Here is a 19,114-nt window from a genome sequence, read left to right as displayed (position 1 = left end):
TACAGCAGCCAGGTGGTTTGAACTGAGGGAGTGCCTTCCTCCATCCCTGGCATGTGTGCAAGGGGGGGGGGGGTGTCTTCTTTTTGTAGCTTAACTGTTTTCTCTCGGCTCCAATCCTGGGCACTTACTTGGAGTAAGCCTCATTGAACTCAGTGGGGCTTACTTCTGAGTAGACATAAGATCACCCTGTAAGTCTGCAACCCTCGAGTAAGCCCCATTGAACTTAATAGGGTGCTCTGAAACAACTCAGCTTCATATTATTGAACTTAATTATTATTGAATATTATTGAACTTATTATTAATTACTTATACTATTATTATTAATTATTAATTACTTATTACTATTATTGAACTTAATAGGGTGCTCTGAAACAACTCAACAACAACAGCTCAGTTGCTTCTGAGCTGGGTGGGGTGGGGTGGGGGATCAGGTGTGTCTCCCTTAGTTGCAGGGAGGCATTTTATGGGAGAATTTCACGTGGCAGTCATGGCGCTCCTGCTCTGTGAGCTGGAAAAAAATACCCCATTTTTTCCATTTGAGGAAAACACAGGATAGGTGGGAGGAAACAGTGGAATAATGACTGGACAATGACGACATTGTGTAATGGACCCGCACAATTCAGTGAGTGAGCAACCCCGGACGCGCAATAAACTTGAGGTGTAGAGATCCCCATAATGAAGCTTAGGAAAGGCTAATGGGTAATGTTGGGGCGCTAAGGGAGTGTGCAAGGGTGCTATTTAAATTAGAGTCCAGGAGGGCTGAGTTGACAGGTTGAAGCTTCCAGAGAGTATCATATTTTGAAAACCTAAAATGTTTGTGAGTGAGTGAGTGAAAAAGATTAACACCCCTGCACTTTTTCTCAGCCGTCCAATTGAAATAACCTTGCCTTACTCTCAGCTGCACTGTTTTTGGATCCAGTTGAAGGCTATATATCTTACAAGGTTGTACAATTTTAGAAGGAGTGTGGCTGTGAGGAGCCATGGCTGTGACTGTCAGGAAGGGACCCCACACTTGTGAATTTGCCACTACACTACTGGATATTAGGATGCTTACTCCAAATTTTTTAAAAGGAGCATTTATCTTGTAGCTGTGCAAGGGATGGGGATGGTATGAACTGCTGACTTCAAATTCCAATGTAACGATCAAAGGGAAATAGGGTTTTTAAGAGAGAGACCCCTTCATGGATCACTGCCTTGTTGTGGCGAAGGGGCTTGCGTAACTCAGTGAAGCCATAAGCTATGCCGTGCAGGGCCACCCAAGACGGACAGGTCATGGCAGAGAGTTCTGACAAAATGTGGTCCCCTGGAGAAGGAAATGGCAACCCACTCCAGTATTCTTGCCAAGAAAACCCCATGGAACATATCACAAGGCTAAAAGATTTGACTCCGGAAGATGAGCCCCTCAGGTCGGAAGGTGTCCAATATACTACTGGGGAAGAGCAGAGGGAATTTCCAAGTAGCGCCTGAAAGAGTGAAGCAGCTGGGCCAAAGCCAAAAGGACACTCAGCTGTGGATGTGTCTGGTGGTGAAAAGAAAATCCGATGCTGTAAAGAACAATATTGTTTAGGAACCTGGAATGTCAGATCAATGAATCAAGGTAAGCTGGAGGTGGTCACACATGAGATGGCAAGATTGAACATCGACATCTTGGGAATCAGTGAACTAAAATGGACAAGCATGGGCGAATTTAATTCAGGTGACCATCATATCTACTACTGTGGGCAAGAATCCCTTAGAAGAAATCGAGTAGCACTCATAGTCAACAAAAGGGTGGGAAAAGCAGTACTGGGGTACAATCTTAAAAATGATAGAATGATCTCAGTACGAATCCAAGGCAAACCATTCAACATCACAGTAATTCAAGTCTATGCCCCAACCACTGAGGCTGAAGAAGCTGAGGTTGATCGGTTCTATGAAGACCTACAACACCTTCTAGAACTAACACCCAAAAAAGATGTCCTCTTCATCATAGGGGATTGGAATGCTAAAGTAGGAAGTCAAGAAATCACCGGGATAACAGGCAAGCATGGCCTTGGTGTACAAAATGAAGCAGGACAAAGGCTAATAGTTTTGCCAAGAGAACACACTGATCATAGCAAACACTCTTTTCCAACAGCACAAGAGGCGACTCTACACATGGACGTCACCAGATGGTCAATATCGAAATCAGATTGATGATGTCCTTTGCAGCCAAAGATGGAGAAGCTCTGTACAGTTAGTAAAAACAAGACCTGGAGCTGACTGTGGCTCAGATCATGAGCTGCTTCTTGCAAAATTTTGGCTTAAATTGAAGAACGTAGGGAAAACCACTAAACCATTCAGGTATGACCTAAATCACATCCCTTATGAATATACAGTGGAGGTGAAGAATGGATTTAAGGGATTAGACATGATAGACAGAGTGCCTGAGGAACTATGGACGGAGGTCTGTAACATTGTTCAGGAGGCAGCAACTCAATCCATCCCAAAGAAAAAGAAATGCAAGAAAGCCAAGTGGCTGTCTGATGAGGCTTTACAAGTAGCTGAGGAAAGAAGGGAAGTGAAAGCAAGGGAGAAAGGGGAAGATATACCCAACTGAATGCAGAGTTCCAGAGAATAGCAAGGAGAGACAAGAAGGCCTTCTTAAATGAACAATGCAAAGAAATCGAGGAAAACAACAGAATGGGAAAGACTAGAGATCTCTTCAAGAAAATTGGAGATCTCAAGGGAACGTTTTGTGCAAAGACAGGCATGATAAAGGACAAAGAAGGCAGGGACCTAACAGAAGCAGATGAGATTAAGAAGAGGTGGCAAGAATACACAGAAGAACTATACAGGAAAGATCTGAATGTCCCTGATAGCCATGATAGTGTGGTCACTGAACTTGAGCCGGACATCCTCGAGAGTGAAGTCAAGTGGGCCTTAGGAAGCATTACTAACAACAAAGCTAGCGGAGATGACAGTATTCCAGCTGAGCTATTTAAAATCCTAAAAGATGATGCTGTTAAAGTGCTGCACTCAATATGCCAACACATTTGGAACACTCAACAGTGGCCACAAGACTGGAAAAGGTCAATTTACATTCCAATTCCAAAGAAGGGCAATGCCAAAGAGTGTTCAAACTACAGTACAATTGCGCCCATTTCATGCCAGCAAGGCGATGCTCAAAATCCTATAAGCTAGGCTTCAGCAGTATGCAAACCGAGAACTACCGGAAGTGCAAGCTGGGTTTCGAAGAGGCAGAGGAACTAGAGATCAAATCGCCAACTTTCACTGGATGATGGAGAAAGCAAGAGAATTCCAGAAAAACATCTATTTCTGCTTCATTGACTATGCTAAAGCCTTTGATTGTGTGGATCACAACAAACTGTGGCAAATTCTGAAAGAGATGGGGGTACCAGACCACCTTACCTGTCTCCTGAGAAACCTGTACGAGGGTCAAGAAGCAACAGTAAGAACCAGACATGGAACAACCGAGTGGTTCAAAATTGGGAAAGGAGTACGACAAGGCTGCATATTGTCACCCTGCTTATTTAACTTATATGCAGAGTACATCATGAGAAACACCGGGTTGGATGAATCACAGGTCGGAATTAAGATTGCCGGGAGAATTATCAACAACCTCAGATATGCAGATGATACCACCCTAAAGGCAGAAAGCGAAGAGGATCTAAAGATCCTCTTGTTGAGGGTGAAAGAGGAGAGTGCAAAAGCTGGTTTGAAACTCAACATTAAAAAAACGAAGATCATGGCATCTGGCCCCATCACTTCCTGGCATATAGAAGGGGAAGAAATGGAAACAGTGACAGATTTTATTTTCTTGGGCTCCAAGATGGAGACGGTGACTGTAGCCATGAAATTAAAAGACGCTTGCTCCTTGGGAGGAAAGCTATGGCCAACCTAGACAGCATAGTCAGAAGCAGAGACATCACCTAGCTGACAAAGGTCCGTCTAATCAAAGCTATGGTTTTCCCAGTAGTAATGTATGGCTGTGAGAGCTGGACTATAAGGAAGGCTGAGCGCCGAAGAATTGATGCTTTCGAACTGTGGTGCTGGAGAAGACTCTTACGAGTGCCCTGGACTGCAAGGAGGTCAAATCAGTCCATCCTAAAGGAAATCAACCCTGAGTGCTCATTGGAAGGACAGATACTGAAGCTGAAGCTGAAGCTCAAATATTTTGGCCACCTAATGCGAAGAGAAGACTCTCTGGAAAAGACCCTGATGCTGGGAAAGACTGAAGGCAAAAGGAGAAGGGGACGGCAGAGGATGAGATGGCTAGATAGCATCACTGATGTAATGAATATGGACTTGAGCACGCTCCGGGAGAGAGCGCAGGACAGGAAGGCCTGGCGTGCTATGGTCCATGGGGTCACGAAGAGTCAGACACGACTGAACGACTGAACAACAACAACGAGAGAGAGAGAGAGAGAGAGAGAGAGAGAAGCAGGTAAGTTGTTTCTGTATACACCAACATGTCCAAGACATGTTAATAGTTTCTTTCCTTTCACTACCTGACAACACCTCCTAAGTAAACATTGATTTCATAGATAAATGCCGCCCCATGCCCAGAGGTTCAAATCCTCTCCAGCAAGTGATCTTTGTCTCTCCCACACAAAGGTGCACAGTTAAGCTGGCTTGTAGCTCTTCCAAACTATTTCCGCTCCACCACACTGTGGGCATCTCTACACCAGCCTAAAATCCTGCATTTAAAACGGGGCTTTCTGCTTCCATTTTAAATGCAGGATCACAACAACTAACTGCCCTTACAGTACACACGCTCCCTTCCCACCTCCCCTTCCCACCTCCTGCTTTCGGTTTCTTTGCGGGATTAGCCACCTGGTTTGAACTGGGGGAGCGCCTTCCTTCTTGCTGCCCCGATCCTGGGCGCTTACTTACTTGGGAGTAGGCCACGTTGAACTCAATGGGACTTACTTCTGAGTAGACATAAGATCACCCTTTAAGTCTGCAACCCTCGGGTAAGCCCCATTGAACTTAATAGGGTGCTCTGAAACAACAGAGGACGTTGTTTCTGGGTGGGGTGAGGGATCAGTTGTGTCTCTCTTCATTGCAGGGAGGCATTTTACCCTCTTCTCCCTCCAGCTGAGAATTGTAGAGGCAGGAGACGCAATCGGCAGGTGATTCTTGCCCTCGCGCCTGTCAAATCTGCTCCTGCACGCCAGACTCCCATCCTCAGTGCCTTCCTCATCCTGACCAATAACCGAAAACAAACGCCCACCGCAGGCAGACAGAGCGGTTTCTTCCGCTATGGGAGAATTTCACGTGGAGGCCATGTCATGTCGCTCCTGTTCGGTGGGGTGGAAAAAATACCCATTTTTTTTCCGTTTGAGGAAAACACAGGATAGGTGGGAGGAAATAGTGGAATAATGACTGGACAACGACGTCGTCGTCTAATGGACCCGCACAATTCAGTGAGTGAGCAACCCTGAACGTGCAACAAACTTGAGGTGTGGAGATCCCCTGTACGTGTACGAACATGTCAGCCATGGGTTGGCCACTAAGTGCAGAGCATATGCTTCAAATAATCCATGCTAAAAAGCAAGGGGGCTGCAGACCAGGAGCTCAATCTCTTGAAATCCAGCGACATGTTTTCCATACATCAGTTATGAACATCAAACCCTCCCAGTCTGGATCTATTGTCTGGAACGAAATATATAGTATATGGACAATGGGCTGGCTCCAAAATTCACCTTCTGTTGATGGACGGGCTCAACTCACAGAAGGTGCCTCCACCCAATTTGGGGGGATCTCTCTCCCCCCCACACACACACCGCAGGTCATCCATGCAGCAAGTTCCTCTGACACTCTAGCATTTTCAGGGTGCTGGAGGAGCTGCCTTGGGAAGCAGGGGGCTTCCACCAGTCCAGTTGCATGCATCTAAATAGGGATCCAACCCACAAATTCCAGATCTCTCAGTCTTTCAGTGTGCCCAACATTTTTGCAGTTTTTTTCAGCAGTTGCAAGCACGCAATTTGTGCTCGCCCTGCATCCAGACAGGTCTAAATTCAGTAAACTTAGCCTTTTAAATACCCAGTGATATCTATAATAATAAAAGAGGATGTCTGTCTGTCTGTCTGTCAGCACCATAGCACCAAGACTGTCAAACCTAGATACCTGAATCTTGGCATGCAGACTAGCAGGAATCTAGGGGTGTGCACTTTGAGGTTATTTGATCTTTAAACCTCATTAATTAATTGTAATGTATTTTAATGTGTCAGTTTGAAGCCTGCAGTTCCATCTTCATTCACTAGGTGGCAGACATCCCTAACCAGCACATAGCTTTATTTATTTCATTTATTTATTTCAGAAAATGTTTCTACTGCTTTTCATTTAAACAAAATCCCAGAGTGGTTCACAAAATAATGAAAGGCAATAACCAATCAATAAAACTATAGATTATTTAATTAAAATAACAAAAGGTAGCTGGCAGTGTTAGCAGCCAGGAAAGTGTAGGGGTGTATGAACCCCACTTACCAGTTCACTCCGGGGTCCACTGCGGGTGGAGGCAATCCATCCCTCCCCCCAGAATCCTCCCCGGCCAGTTCCGCTCCATGGTGAGTCTGCGGAGCCGCCAGCCAAGGCCGTCCACAGCCAGACTTCCATCTGCTGCTGGGTTGCAGCCGCAAATGGCATCCGGTGTAGGGGACACCATTTGTGTCCCTGCCCTTTGCTGTGATTGGCCACGTAAATATTTACTTAGCCAATCACAGCAAAGGGCAGGAACGCAAATGGCGTCTGCTATGCCCGATGCCATTTGCATCCGCAGACGGCTGCAGAACAAAGAGGATGGACCTGGACCGGCTGGTGCCAGGTAGGGTCCATCCTGACCTTAGTTTGCGGGGTGGCTGGGGGGGAGCAGTCCATTCCGCCACGGACTCCGAAGGGCCGGATTCTTTAGAATCCGGCCTCATTGGTGTCCGTGGCGGATTTCTCTGCCATTCCTAGGAAAATGCCCAGGCAAACATAAGTGCCTTAAGTTGTCAGCAGAAGCATTCCACGCTAGGGACAGTAGCCAACTGTGTCATTAGCACAAATGATGTTGTGCGAGCAGAAACTAGGTTCTGAACTATGCTCAAGGAAAGAATCCAACTAAAGTTACATTTACATAAGCATGGTTGCACAGGTAGTTTTGCATAACTCTTCTGCAACCGGTTACGCAACTGCTTGCACCCACTGCGCAATGCGTTGTGCAACTGGTTCCACAACTGCTAGCACAACTGGTTGTGCAAGTGTAATGGGCAACCGCTTGTGCAATGGAATGATTCAGCAGAGCTCCGGTAGTGCTATCTGAGTTTGTGGAATGTCACCATTGCATACTGCCCTTAAGGGAGCCCACCTGATCTCCATTGGAAGATTATTCAACATAGTGGGCAACACAGTGGAGAAGGCCCTCCTCTGGACCATAACCAAGTGAACATCTGTTGATACAGCTTGAAGCTAGGGGGGGAATAGTCTGAGGGACCCAGTTATACTGCTGTCCCCTCACACCTGGTGTAGGGCACCTCCCTCGGGGAATGGTGTGGACAGATGCCTCCATCAGGGGGCTATAGGGGTTGTCCCTAGGAATGCCACCTGGCATGGCTTCACTCCACTGGGGTGGGCAAAATGTGTCCAACTCTGATAGTTGCATAAGTCTGCTTGCAGCCTTCATTGTATCAAAATAAGGGCGATTGCCAGGTATAAAATCATGCTGGGTTGCCTCTCTGGCGGGCTCTTGACACACGAAGTTCTAGGTCAGGAGTGCTGAATCTCCTTCAGCCCAAGGGCTGAATTCAATTTTGGAGATGTCTTGGGCACCACATTACAGTGGTGGGTGTGGCTGAAGGCAAAAGGTAGAAGGGGGCGGCTCGAACACCAAACATACCAGCATATTTTAGCGTGAAGATCTTACTGCCAAGTAACTAAGCCTTAGGAGAGGCATTTCGGCCTTTCAGAATGGGGAAGGGGTGGACTGCTCAGAACCCAGGAAGCCACCAAAGAACTGGCAGTCAGGGGAAAGGGGGGGTGTCCAAGGGAAGGGGGTGTGGCCTTCTGGGGAACCCCAGAGGGCCAGATTTGGATCTCAGGTAGGCCAGTGTGGGAAAATTAAGTCCTGGGAAAATTAAGTCCTGGGAAATGTGTACCGTCCTCCAAGGTCCAGGACTGGCTGCAGCTATTGAGCGATGGTGAGAAGTCGAGGTTACTTGCTACGTGATGCATGAAAGGGCCCTGAGCTCAGAGACAGATGAACTAGCAGCAGCTTCTTAAGAGAGTTAAGCTAATCAGCAAGTTCATAGGTCAGTTTCATACCTCAGACCTTGGAGGGGGGTTTGTACTTGCTAAACAACAGATAGAGTAATACCCTGAATGCAAACCCGCCCCCGCCCCCAAAAAACAGTTGGCTGGCTTTAATGCCAACTCTTCTATAATTTGGCAGCCTCATAGTTGTGTGCACAGGTGGTGTCCTTTTATTGCTTCACACGTCTAACGATTGGGAGATACCAAAGCCTGCAGTGCAAAACGTTTCAACCATATTAATTATATAATGAAGTGTAACCCTATTCATGCCTACTCAGACATAAGTCACAAGAACATAAGAAGAGCCATGCTGGATCAGACCAAGGGTCCATCTAGTCCAGCATTCTGTTCACACAGTGACCAAGCAGCTGTCGACCAGGAAACCACAAGTCCTCCAGAGTTCAATGGGGCTTACTCTCAGGTAACTGGGCATAGGATTCCATCCCGAAATATCTATTAAGGTATTATTATACAGTATCTTTAAGTTTTGTGAACCACCCAGAGAGCTTCAGCTATTATTGGGCAGCATAGAAATGTAAAAAAACATAAAACATTAGGAGAGTAGCGGAAAACATACAATCCGTACATTTTACAAGGTTATTTTTCCTTTCTTTCATTCTCGTATACATACAGGGTTGGATCCAGACTTAGGCATGTGCAACTGGGCTGGCAGAAATGGACTTCCCTGCCCTCTTCTCCCCATGCCATCCTCTCCAGCCCCCTGAAAACACTACACAGAGGTTTGGGGACCCTGCTGAATGGGATGAACTGTGGTGTGGGACAGAGGGGAATCCTGAAAATTGGGCAAAGGTATCTTCTATGAACAGAACCCTTCTATCCATGGAAGGCAAATCCTGGATCAAACTCACACACTTCTAATATTAGTTTACATAGGTGGACTTCCTAATTGCCAATTACCTTCTTGATTTATTGACCAAAGAATGCAAGGCAAAGAATTGAATTGCCTTTAAAATACTCACACATGGAAACAGAGGCCTCAAAGAAGATAATTGTTTCTAGCCAAACAGGCTGTTTGATCTTACAGTCACATGTAAGTCAATAATGTTACCTGCTGACTCAGTTCCCATTTGGTGTATGATATGATAGCCATGCTTTGTGTATTTATGATAACCTTAATCTGAAATACGCATGTCAGTTTCTATCTTTCTATGCCCATTTACTTTCAAGAATAACCTCAAGGATATGTCAGTTTATAAAAAGGCCATGCATGGATTGCTAAGCCGTCTGTGGCTCTACAAGCGAGGGCTGTGCAGTAAGTCGCCTCTGATCTCATCAAGTAAATTCTGCTGCTGATGCATTTTCATTGTACGCTGTGGCTATTCTAATAGATGAGGTAGACACAAAATTAATCCAAATGGACAGGATTCAGAAAGTCATCAGTCTTCTCTCTCTCTCTCTCTCTCTCTCTCTCTCTTAACATCTATTTTAGATGATTGCCTTTTGGACCTTGGCATTGTTCCTGATTGATGCAGCTAGAGGTGAGATATGACCGTTAATTTTGCCTTAGCAATATCTGGACCCCCAATTAATGTTGCCTTGAAAAATGTTGCTCTTGGAGATGACTTGTCAGAGAAAGGAGTTGAGGGTGCCACACAGCCCAGCAAAAGTGCTGAGGGAAGCTGGAAGCCAAATGGAAGTAATACTGAAATAAGAGAAACAAGTGAACTTGCAATAAAATGTTCCAGTGTGGAATGTTTCTCTTCAGGGTTCTAGCCAGCCATGTGGTCCATGCCCTTTTCCAGGATAGTCCATTCCATTTCCCCTATCCCAGATCTCTCTCTCTCTCTCTCTCTCTCTCTCTCTTTTAAATCAACTAACACTCAGCACTGGGCTGTTTCCCCCCCCACTCTACCTGCGTCCTTTCTTTCTTTCTTTCTTTCTTTCTTTCTTTCTTTCTTTCTGCAAGTCTTGGGGTTTCCCTAGCCTGCTGATACCTTCCTCCTATGTGTGGATGCTGCTGTTATAGCTACATGCAGATCATTCCTTGGAAAATGAGTTTGCTATTCATATATCCAATGGAATGCCTCACCAGAAGAGAGAATTTTGAAGTATCTGTCAGGTGTCAATCTGAGTTGGGATTTAGGTCCTAATGACATATTATACATAGAGATGTGTAACCCATTTAAAAAAGAAAAGAAAATGCAACTTAGGGAAGGGTTGATTTAAAACAAAGCAATAGGAAGAGTTGGTACTTAATTCTGCCTCCACAGCCACTTGTCCACTCCAAATTGCCCTCTCCCCACCTCCTGCAAGTCATTTTTCCCTGGGGAGTTCCAAATCTATGTTTCCAAACCAAAGACTGACAGACAGGCAGACAGACAAAACTTGTCAGCACATCTTCTGTGGATTCTGGAGCTCAGTATTCCATGATGGGAACCCCCACAAACGCAATTCTGCGATCAGTGCAGAGTAACTGAAAATGTCCTTAATTTTCATTATTTAAATTATAGGTATCTTATACATAGGTGAAAATCAGTGTGGAGGAGACATGGGAGGCAATGGTGGAAGTATATGGGTAAGAGAGGATAGCTTTAGCAACTGCTTCTTTAATTTATCACCCAAAGCAATCAACATACTTTGTATAAATAAGAAGATTCTTGTGAAGGAGAGAGCCATATAAATCAGATTACTCTTGGAATTCCAAGTTTCTTTTCCTGCATGAGTAATGTGGATAAATGCTAGTGAAATACCTCTACCCAAAAGGCAAAAATAGGAATCCCTACTGTGGAGTTGTGCATGGACAAAACATTTTCTCCATGCCTCTTTTGTATGCGGCCAGGGAGAAGCAGACACAACTTGCCAAAGATAAAGCAGATGGCATGCAATTGCCATGTTTTATATGAGTATATTTCTTATTCAGAAAGGTCATCCACATCTCTATGTCCTTTCTAAGGTTTCAGAGCCTACCCCCTGTCCCGTACGGTGGTCTAACTATGCGTGTCTGCAGAAGTCATTTAGTCTAGGCACAGCTGTCTTACTCCCAGTAGCAGAGGAAAATGAGAGATTGAAGCAATGCCTTTTTATGTTGACCCAGTGATGACCATGCTGCTGCTGTTGACTATCAGAGGAGAGATGCTATCAAAGGATAGTGTTTGAGCTCTTATGTTATTTTGGTAATTTACACTTGGATTATTTGGTCTGTAAATAACAGGAAAAGAAGTTTGCTACAGCAGACTGGGCTGCTTTACAGATGACATACCATGGGCTGGAACAGTAGAACGGCCAATTGCCAGATTACCCTGGAAACCAGAGAGAATAAACACTCGCTTCCTTCTCTATACTCAAAAGAATCCTAATAACTTCCAGGTAAGACTGACTCCTGGTTAAATATTGCAGGATTTCTCCATATGTTCAATAGAAGGGGAAAATGTGATAATGACCTAAGAGAAACATTTGTATACAACCACATGAAAATTCATTAAATGAAGTATGTTTCAGTCATGATGCTGCTTAAATTATTTTTAGGAGGGCAGGGAGAAATAACATAAATATTCTTTACACCGTTCACAGGAAATCACAGCAATTAATCCAGAAACAATTGGTTACTCAAACTTTAATGCCAGCAAGATGACTCGCTTTATTACCCATGGATTTGTAGATAAAGGTGAAGAACACTGGCTGTCAGACATGTGCAAGGTATAGCACAAAGTAATATTCATGCAATCATTCTGAAATCAATTTGCATCCAGACAGGTAATCCTGAAAATTATCATGACTCTTTATCTATAATCAATCTGCCACATATAACATATGATTAAGAAAAACATTATGAATCTGCATTTAATTATAAAGTTCAGATTTTAGTTTGTCAAGAATAATAGAACTTTATTCATGGAGATGTAAAGGTCATGGGGCCCAATACCTTATAATGAACCAGATCTGCCACATCCAAATGCATCCACCACCCTGCTTCCTAAAATGTGAAGTGACCTTCCTCTGAGGAGATGCATGCACTTGCTAGGGGAGCTGCAAGCTCTCACTTAATCCATTTGCAGAACAGTTTGTTGGGCCCATAGGCATCGTTATTAGAGGACCACCTGGGCACGGCCCCGGATCTTTTTGAGCTGTGCCCCAGATCTTTTGAGCTGTCCCAATTGCCTTTTTTTTTTTTTACATTTTCCCATTGACTTGCATTGGAAAACAAAAATGGCCATATCTTTTCTAATTTGTATGATAAATACATGAGAACTAGAGACTTGGTAGCCCCTATGGAACTGATTGAATCTGCCAAATTTCAGGCAGTTAGGTCCAGTGCTTTTTGTGCTAGTCACAGGTAAAATTTGCTATTTTCAAGAAAATCTGCCAAGCAAAGAGCTATATTTTTTTGTGCTTCCACATACATGCATGGAATTTTGGGGGCCAAAAAAACCTGCCAGCCCCCATATAGATGACTGAGCCTACCAAATTTCAGACAGTTAGGCCTAGTGGCTTTTGCGCTAGCCATGGGTAAAGTTTCCTTTTCTCAAAGTCTAAAACAAAAGTAAAAACTGACAAGTCACCCAGGGGGTCCTAATTAGAGATCCTAATCAGAAGGTGTTTAAGGTGACCATTAGGAGGTCACTAACCCTAATCTCTGGTGTAGGGTTTTTTTTTGAGGTGCAAAAAACTTCCCTCCCCCTACTTTTCTTTTCTGCTCTTACATGCCCACTGTTGTGAGCTTGCCTGCAATGAAATTTTGAAGATGGAGAAGGAAGGGAAGAATGAGCTCCATGTGAAATACTGGTATTTCACACAGCATCAGATTTTACTGCCCCGAACTGGAACCTTTGGCTTTTGCAGAAGTTTAGTAGCTTCGGTACAGCAAAGGATCCAATTAAACTTATTTCTCCCCCTCCACTTTAATTTCTCCTAAATAGCTGTAGGACTCAAATAATCCCAAAGGGAGGGTTAGGACTATGTGGCGTCATGATCGAGAAACTGCTGGGGCTTTTCAATAGGTTCTAGAGGTGTTTTTAAAAAAGCTAGAAAAAGCCCTCAGCCACCTCACCTCATAAAGTTCATTTAGGTATGTCTGTACGTGCAATCCTTGCAAACCCTGCACAGCCTCCTAAATTCCTCTGAAGTACTACCTCTCTGAAAGGAGCCACTTGGCTTAGGGAATTCTCTATACCCTCCCCCCCCACACACACACATACACACACACATTTCCAATCACCATTCTTCTTTTCTTCTTCCTTCCCCTATCCTGTTCTTTCTTTCTTTCTCTTCTTTATTCCACCCAGAGCATATCTTGGGGAATTCTTAAAGAGAATTCTCTTCGGCGGGCAAGAGAAGTTCTGAACTGTATTTGACTTTATACAAACAGACAAGAGGGTTGGTTTCTCTCCTTCTCACTCAAGCCTTTGAAAAAAGTGGGTTCACATGGTTGCAGAGAAACAAAACTGGGGCTGTTTTGTCAGTTGCCATTACCCAGCAATAGGAAGGGCTGCAGCTCAGTGGCAGAGCACATGCTTGGCATGCCGAAGGTCCTGGGTTCGATCTCCAGCATCTCCAGGTAAGGCTACGAAAGACTCCTGCCTGAAACCCTGGACAGCCGCTGCTGCCAGCCAGTGTCAACAATACTGCACTAGATGGACCCAGGGTCTGACTCAGCATAAGGCAGCTTCCTGTGTTCCTCTTAACAGAAAGCTTTAATAAAAATAGGAGTTGGGGGGGTTAAGTGGAGGGGAGATAAATGCTGCTCATTTATACAAACCTATGTATGCCTACTGAGAAGTCCCATTATGTTTAATGAGGCTTACCCTCAGGAAAGTCTGCATAGGATTCCAGCACAAGTTACTTTTGCAGGGAGGTTTGCACCTTGATGTTCTGCATGTTTACTCAGAAATAAGTCCTGAGCTGTGAGCATGGTACTGCAGGCTTAATACAGTGCCTACCCGATTCTGTGTAATGAATTGACTACCCTTTCAGCTCAGACCTATGCACCTTTTGTCATTTGAGGGGTTTTTTTTTGGGGGGGGGGGTTGCATGAACTCTAGCTTCAGTGGTGAGGGAAAGGCACTTAGTGCATGCTCAGAGTTTCTACATAACTGAGCTCTAGCTTTGAAAACAGACTCATTGGCTGAATCCTTGTGAAGTCTTGGCACAAATGAAGTTATGGGGAGGAAGATACAATGAGAGCTTGTGCATAGAGACGAGTTGCACAAAAGAAGACATCTGTTTCGATGAAGAGTTTCTGGAGGATGGTAGGATGAGGAGGGATGGTTGCATGGAGGGGAATAGAATTGGTAGGGGGAGAATGTAAGTGCTCAGTGGTGAAAGAAAAACATTCTGCACATGCTCAGAGGCACTCTCTAAGAACATAAGAAGAGCCGTGCTGCATCAGCCCAAGGTCCATCTAGTTCACCATTCTGTTCACACAGTGGCCAACCAGATGCTCATTGGAAACCCACAAGCAGGACAGGAGTGTAATAGTGCCTTCCTACCCATGTTCCCCTGCTGCTAACATTGGTGAAATGTAAATAAATTCTAGTAATTCTAAATTAGAATGCATGTATATCCTTCAGAAACTTTGCAGGTTTCTTGCCTGGGGGACACCTCTAATGACCTGTGCATTTTCATACAAATTTACCTAAAAACTATTGGGGAAGGTGAGAATGGAAGGGAAAGCAAATCACTCCCTCCCCCAAACTGGAGAACTCCCCTTCCACATGAACTGCTGTACCTATCCTTCTGAAACTTTGCTGGTTTCTTACTTAGGGACAATTGTAGGCTGTCTGTAACTTTCAGAACAGTGGACCACAAGGAACATAGGGAGATAAGTATGTCCTCTTTTGGAGACCTCAAAATGTCAAGGCCACGCTTGCACAAAAACCCTTGTGGCTATTATTCTGAAATTTGGCAGACATGATCTCCTCTGATGGGGCAATGAATCCTGACATTTTTGTCCAATTCCTCCAAGGAATTAAAATGTTATTGGCTGTTCACTTTAAAAGAAAGTCAAAATATAAACCCTGCACCTATTTTTCTGACATTGGGCAGATGTAATCCCCTTCTAGGGGGCTACTATGCCTGAAATTATCCAGTTCTGACCAAGAGAAAAAAGTTACAGGTTTTTTTTTCTAATTTCCCATGGTAGTCATCAGGAAGCATAAAGACTCATTTTTCTAAACCTTGACTCAGGTTTTGTGCGGAGCTGAAGTGGTCTGACTACAAATTGGCCAGAGCAGAAGTGGGATGTTTTCCAAAATGCTGAATCAAGGTCTGAGTTGAAGTGGGGCGGGGGGTCAGTGTGCACTTCTTATGTATGTATGTATGTATGTATGTATGTAATCTATACACACATGCAAGCACACTGCATGCCCGCACCACACACACACACACACACACACACATTAGACGTGTGCTTAGACTCGTGTGTGTGTGTGTGTGTGTGTGTGTATGCAAATTTGCGTTATGGGCCTGTGCCCCGGATCTTTTAAGACCCTAGCAACACTCCTGGTTGGGCCTGTAATAAAATGTTCCCGGTGCGGAGCGCTTCTGTTCAGAATTGTAGCAGGTGAACCATGCCAGGTTCCAGGACACACCATTCCATTTCCCCTCCCCATCATTGTCCATTCCTCCCCAATAGGCAGTCAGCACCCCATGCTCCATCCTCATTGAACTGTTGTTATGAGGTTGCCCCCGTACTCTTTTCTTTTTAATTTCTGAAAACTTTGGGGTTTTCTCAAGCATGTTGTTACCTCCTTCATGTACATGGGTTGGGCTATTTTGGTTATAGAAGGATCAGCACTCGCCCCCAAACATCTCTAACATAATGCAGGTAGCACAAGTCATGAAACATGACATGGTGACATTGGAGCCACACAGCTACCAACCAAGAAGGCTGTAGCACACTTCTGTGAATAATGAAATAAGTGTAGCTTTACACACAGGGAGAGTTCAGGGTCCGTGGTGGCAGAAACCTTTCTCTCAAGTTTGTTTTTATTCTGTTTACATCAGAGGATGTTTGAAAAGGAAGATGTGAATTGCATCTGCATCGACTGGAGTAGTGGTTCCAGGTGTGCATACACCCAAGCATCGAACAATATCCGTGTGGTGGGAGCTGAAGTGGCTTACTTTGTAAATACCCTTACGGTAAGAAAGTCTCCAGTCACTACATCATAGTTCTGAATCTTACAGCTACTCGGAAGGCTTCCGAGACAAGAAAGAGTAAGTAATTTGATAAAGTCTGGACAAAAAAAACATGATGACTTCTCCAAGTTCCATTTACTATGAGAAACAATTAAGTTGACAGTGATTTAGTGTCAAAATTCAGTTACCAACTTCAGGGAAGTTTTTTGAGGGTGGGGTGGGTGGGGAAGAATGGGAAGAGATACAGTATCTTTAGCAAAATCATTGGCATTTATTTTAGCCTGAAACTGTGATCTGAATAATCAGTTTTGAATATAGTGTCTTACCACATACTCTGTGCTAGATTCCAAATGCAGAATTTGCAAGACATATGTTAATTATGCACTTGATTAAAAAATAATGCAGTGGTATGCAAAGCAGTGAGGAAGAAAAAAAACTAATATAAAATAAATATACAGATACCTTACAAATTGTTTAGAAAGAAAATAGCATTTTCTTATTGGGATAACATATTAAAAGTGTCTAATGGAAGTCTTCTTTCAAAGTAACATTACTTTTATTACTTATTTTTATACTACTTCTAGTGCTTTATCATCATAGGAATCTAATCCTCAAGACAGCACTTTGGCCCCAGTCTAGAGAGATGGTCAGCAGTGAGCTGGTTGGAATCAGACTGTGCATAAATACAAGTTCTCCCTTCACTCTAAATGGGCTCCCACTTCCCAGGTTCCTCATTTCTTCCTCCCATTCAGTTTCAGAATAGTGCATAGCAAAGTCCCACATGTTAAATGCAGAGTTCTACTGATGGGCAGTGCATCCTTTTGCCCATGTGGATTCCAGTTAAAAAGCAGGTGGGTAGTGGTGCAGCTAGGGCTGAACATCGGGGCCAAAGTCCAGGGCCCTCGCAGCCCAGGAGGACCCCAAATGGCAGGTGATGGGGCAGTGGCAAACAGGCCCAGCAATGGTACCTGGGCCACCATGAGTACGTCATGGCCCTCTGGGGCCAATGCTGCCCTTCGCTCTTATTTTTTAAAAAATATTTTTTAGTTATGGGACAGCTGGCCGGATGTGTACATGGCTGCAGGTGCTCATTTTATTATTTTTACTTTAAAAACATTATCCTTATTTTTCCTTTTTTTTTACAACAAAATGGTGCTTATTCCCAAGTAAATGTGTTCAGCATCAGGGCAGGAGAAGCAAACTCCATTTGATTCCTGTAGTAATGATGGTGCTATGATTTCAGTGAATTTAAAATGCAAAACTGCACATGTTCAGAGTATTTATTTTATCAGGGTTGACAAACAGTAAGCTTGTTTTTGTTTTGCTCTAACATATCAGGAATGTAGAAGGAGTTGTAAATCGTTGGCTGGAGATGGGGAACTAGAGAAATGTTTGCTGTGTGCTTCACAACTGAAATAACACCACATGGCCACCTAAAGCCCCCACCCCCCATAAGATCAGTCAATCCAGAGACTAAAATTACCCAGCTGCACCACTGCAGAGTTTGGTTTACTTCCAAAAATACATGGCCCTTGGTGGATCAGGGCGTTCAAGTCCAGTCTAAGAAAAAGTGGCTTTTACACTTTAGTAACTGATCCTGAAGGATAATGACTTGCCCAAGGGCACCAAATAAAAAGTCCATGGCTGATATTTAAACTCTGGATTCCCATGTCAAAATCCAAAAGTTATTCTATCCACTGGGCCTTATGTCATCTTATTCACTATCAATACAATGTTCATTGCATTTCTGTTCATAACTGAAAATCTGAGGCCTTTCTCCGAGTGCCTTCTCCAAGGGAAGTTCGGTGGTTGGTAACGGGGTGGTGGCCCCTGGATTGTGGAACACTCTCCCCAGGGACATCCGCCTGGAGCCAACATTGTCATATTGTTGGTGCCAGGTTATAACTTCCTTGAACTCCCAGGCATTTGACCACATATAATGGGTTTTTTAATGTATGTTGTTTTATTGGATCCCAATATTTGATTGTTGATTGTGTCTAACTGTTTTAAATTTTTGTATGTTATGTTACATTTCATCATGTTGTGAACTGCCCAGAGAGCTTTGGCTATTGGGCAGTATAGAAATGTTATAAATGAATGAATAACTGAGAACTGAGTTAAGATCTAATTTGGTTGGCAAAGATATGAAGCCCAGAAATAGGCAACTTGAGTCCTTTGTTGCTCCTGTGACTTTACTTGAATACTTTCAGGCTAAGCAGTAACTCACACACACATAATTTGTGTGAAAGTGTGTGCGCTGACTGAGTGGTCAAAGCAAACTTACTTCATCATGGAGCCAGCTTACAATCAATTCAGATTTAACTAAGAAGATGCCACCTTATATAGGTTGGCCATGATGTGCTAAACATGAACTGAATTGTAAGCTGAATTAATGGTATCACTGCCATCAACATATATGTTGTTTTGTTTACAATTGCTCTTGGTATTAGGAAAAGTATGGATACTCTCCATCCATGGTACATTTCATTGGCCACAGCCTTGGGGCACATGCAGCTGCCGAGATGGGAAAAAGAGTACGAGGAATTGGAAGAATAACTGGTAGGTCAATGCAATGCAGCACAAATTGGTATCAAACTAAGCACTGCTGAACTGGAATCTTATATAGCATGTTGTATAAATGTAACTGTAGAGGCCAATTTTACTGAAGTAAGGGTGTAATAATTGGAATACTGTGTATTCATTCTGGCACATGTAGGTATTGCGTGTACGCCCTAGTCTTCTATAG

The 19,114-nt window shown here is 43.9% G+C and overlaps 1 protein-coding gene across 8 annotated transcripts in view; it reads left to right on the top strand.

Moving 5' to 3' along the window:
- The first annotated feature begins 4,360 nt into the window (after window positions 1-4,360).
- LOC146350995 (inactive pancreatic lipase-related protein 1-like) overlaps window positions 4,361-19,114 on the top strand; it is a 34,262-nt gene continuing 19,508 nt past the window's right edge. For 2 of the 8 annotated variants that reach the window (XM_084841969.1, XM_084841971.1), the window contains exons 1-6: window positions 9,521-9,547; window positions 9,725-9,773; window positions 11,447-11,601; window positions 11,806-11,931; window positions 16,237-16,371; window positions 18,819-18,927. In XM_084841969.1, coding sequence (XP_084698095.1) covers window positions 9,725-9,773; window positions 11,447-11,601; window positions 11,806-11,931; window positions 16,237-16,371; window positions 18,819-18,927 — 574 coding nt within the window. In that variant the 5' untranslated portion in view covers window positions 9,521-9,547. Of the gene's footprint in view, window positions 4,427-5,218; window positions 5,409-8,907; window positions 9,085-9,520; window positions 9,548-9,724; window positions 9,774-10,743; window positions 10,811-11,446; window positions 11,602-11,805; window positions 11,932-16,236; window positions 16,372-18,818; window positions 18,928-19,114 lie in introns of those variants that run through there. The other 6 variants (XM_084841967.1, XM_084841972.1, XM_084841970.1 and 3 more) reach the window with 6 other exon arrangements.

Source organism: Heloderma suspectum, chromosome 3 (genome assembly GCF_057233095.1).
Source record: "Heloderma suspectum isolate Gila_16-S chromosome 3, 16-S_ref, whole genome shotgun sequence".
In the NCBI taxonomy this organism is placed as follows: Eukaryota; Metazoa; Chordata; class Lepidosauria; order Squamata; family Helodermatidae; genus Heloderma; species Heloderma suspectum.
The sequence above is the reverse complement of the archived record's forward strand: the minus strand, read 5'-3'. Positions and strand labels throughout refer to the sequence as shown.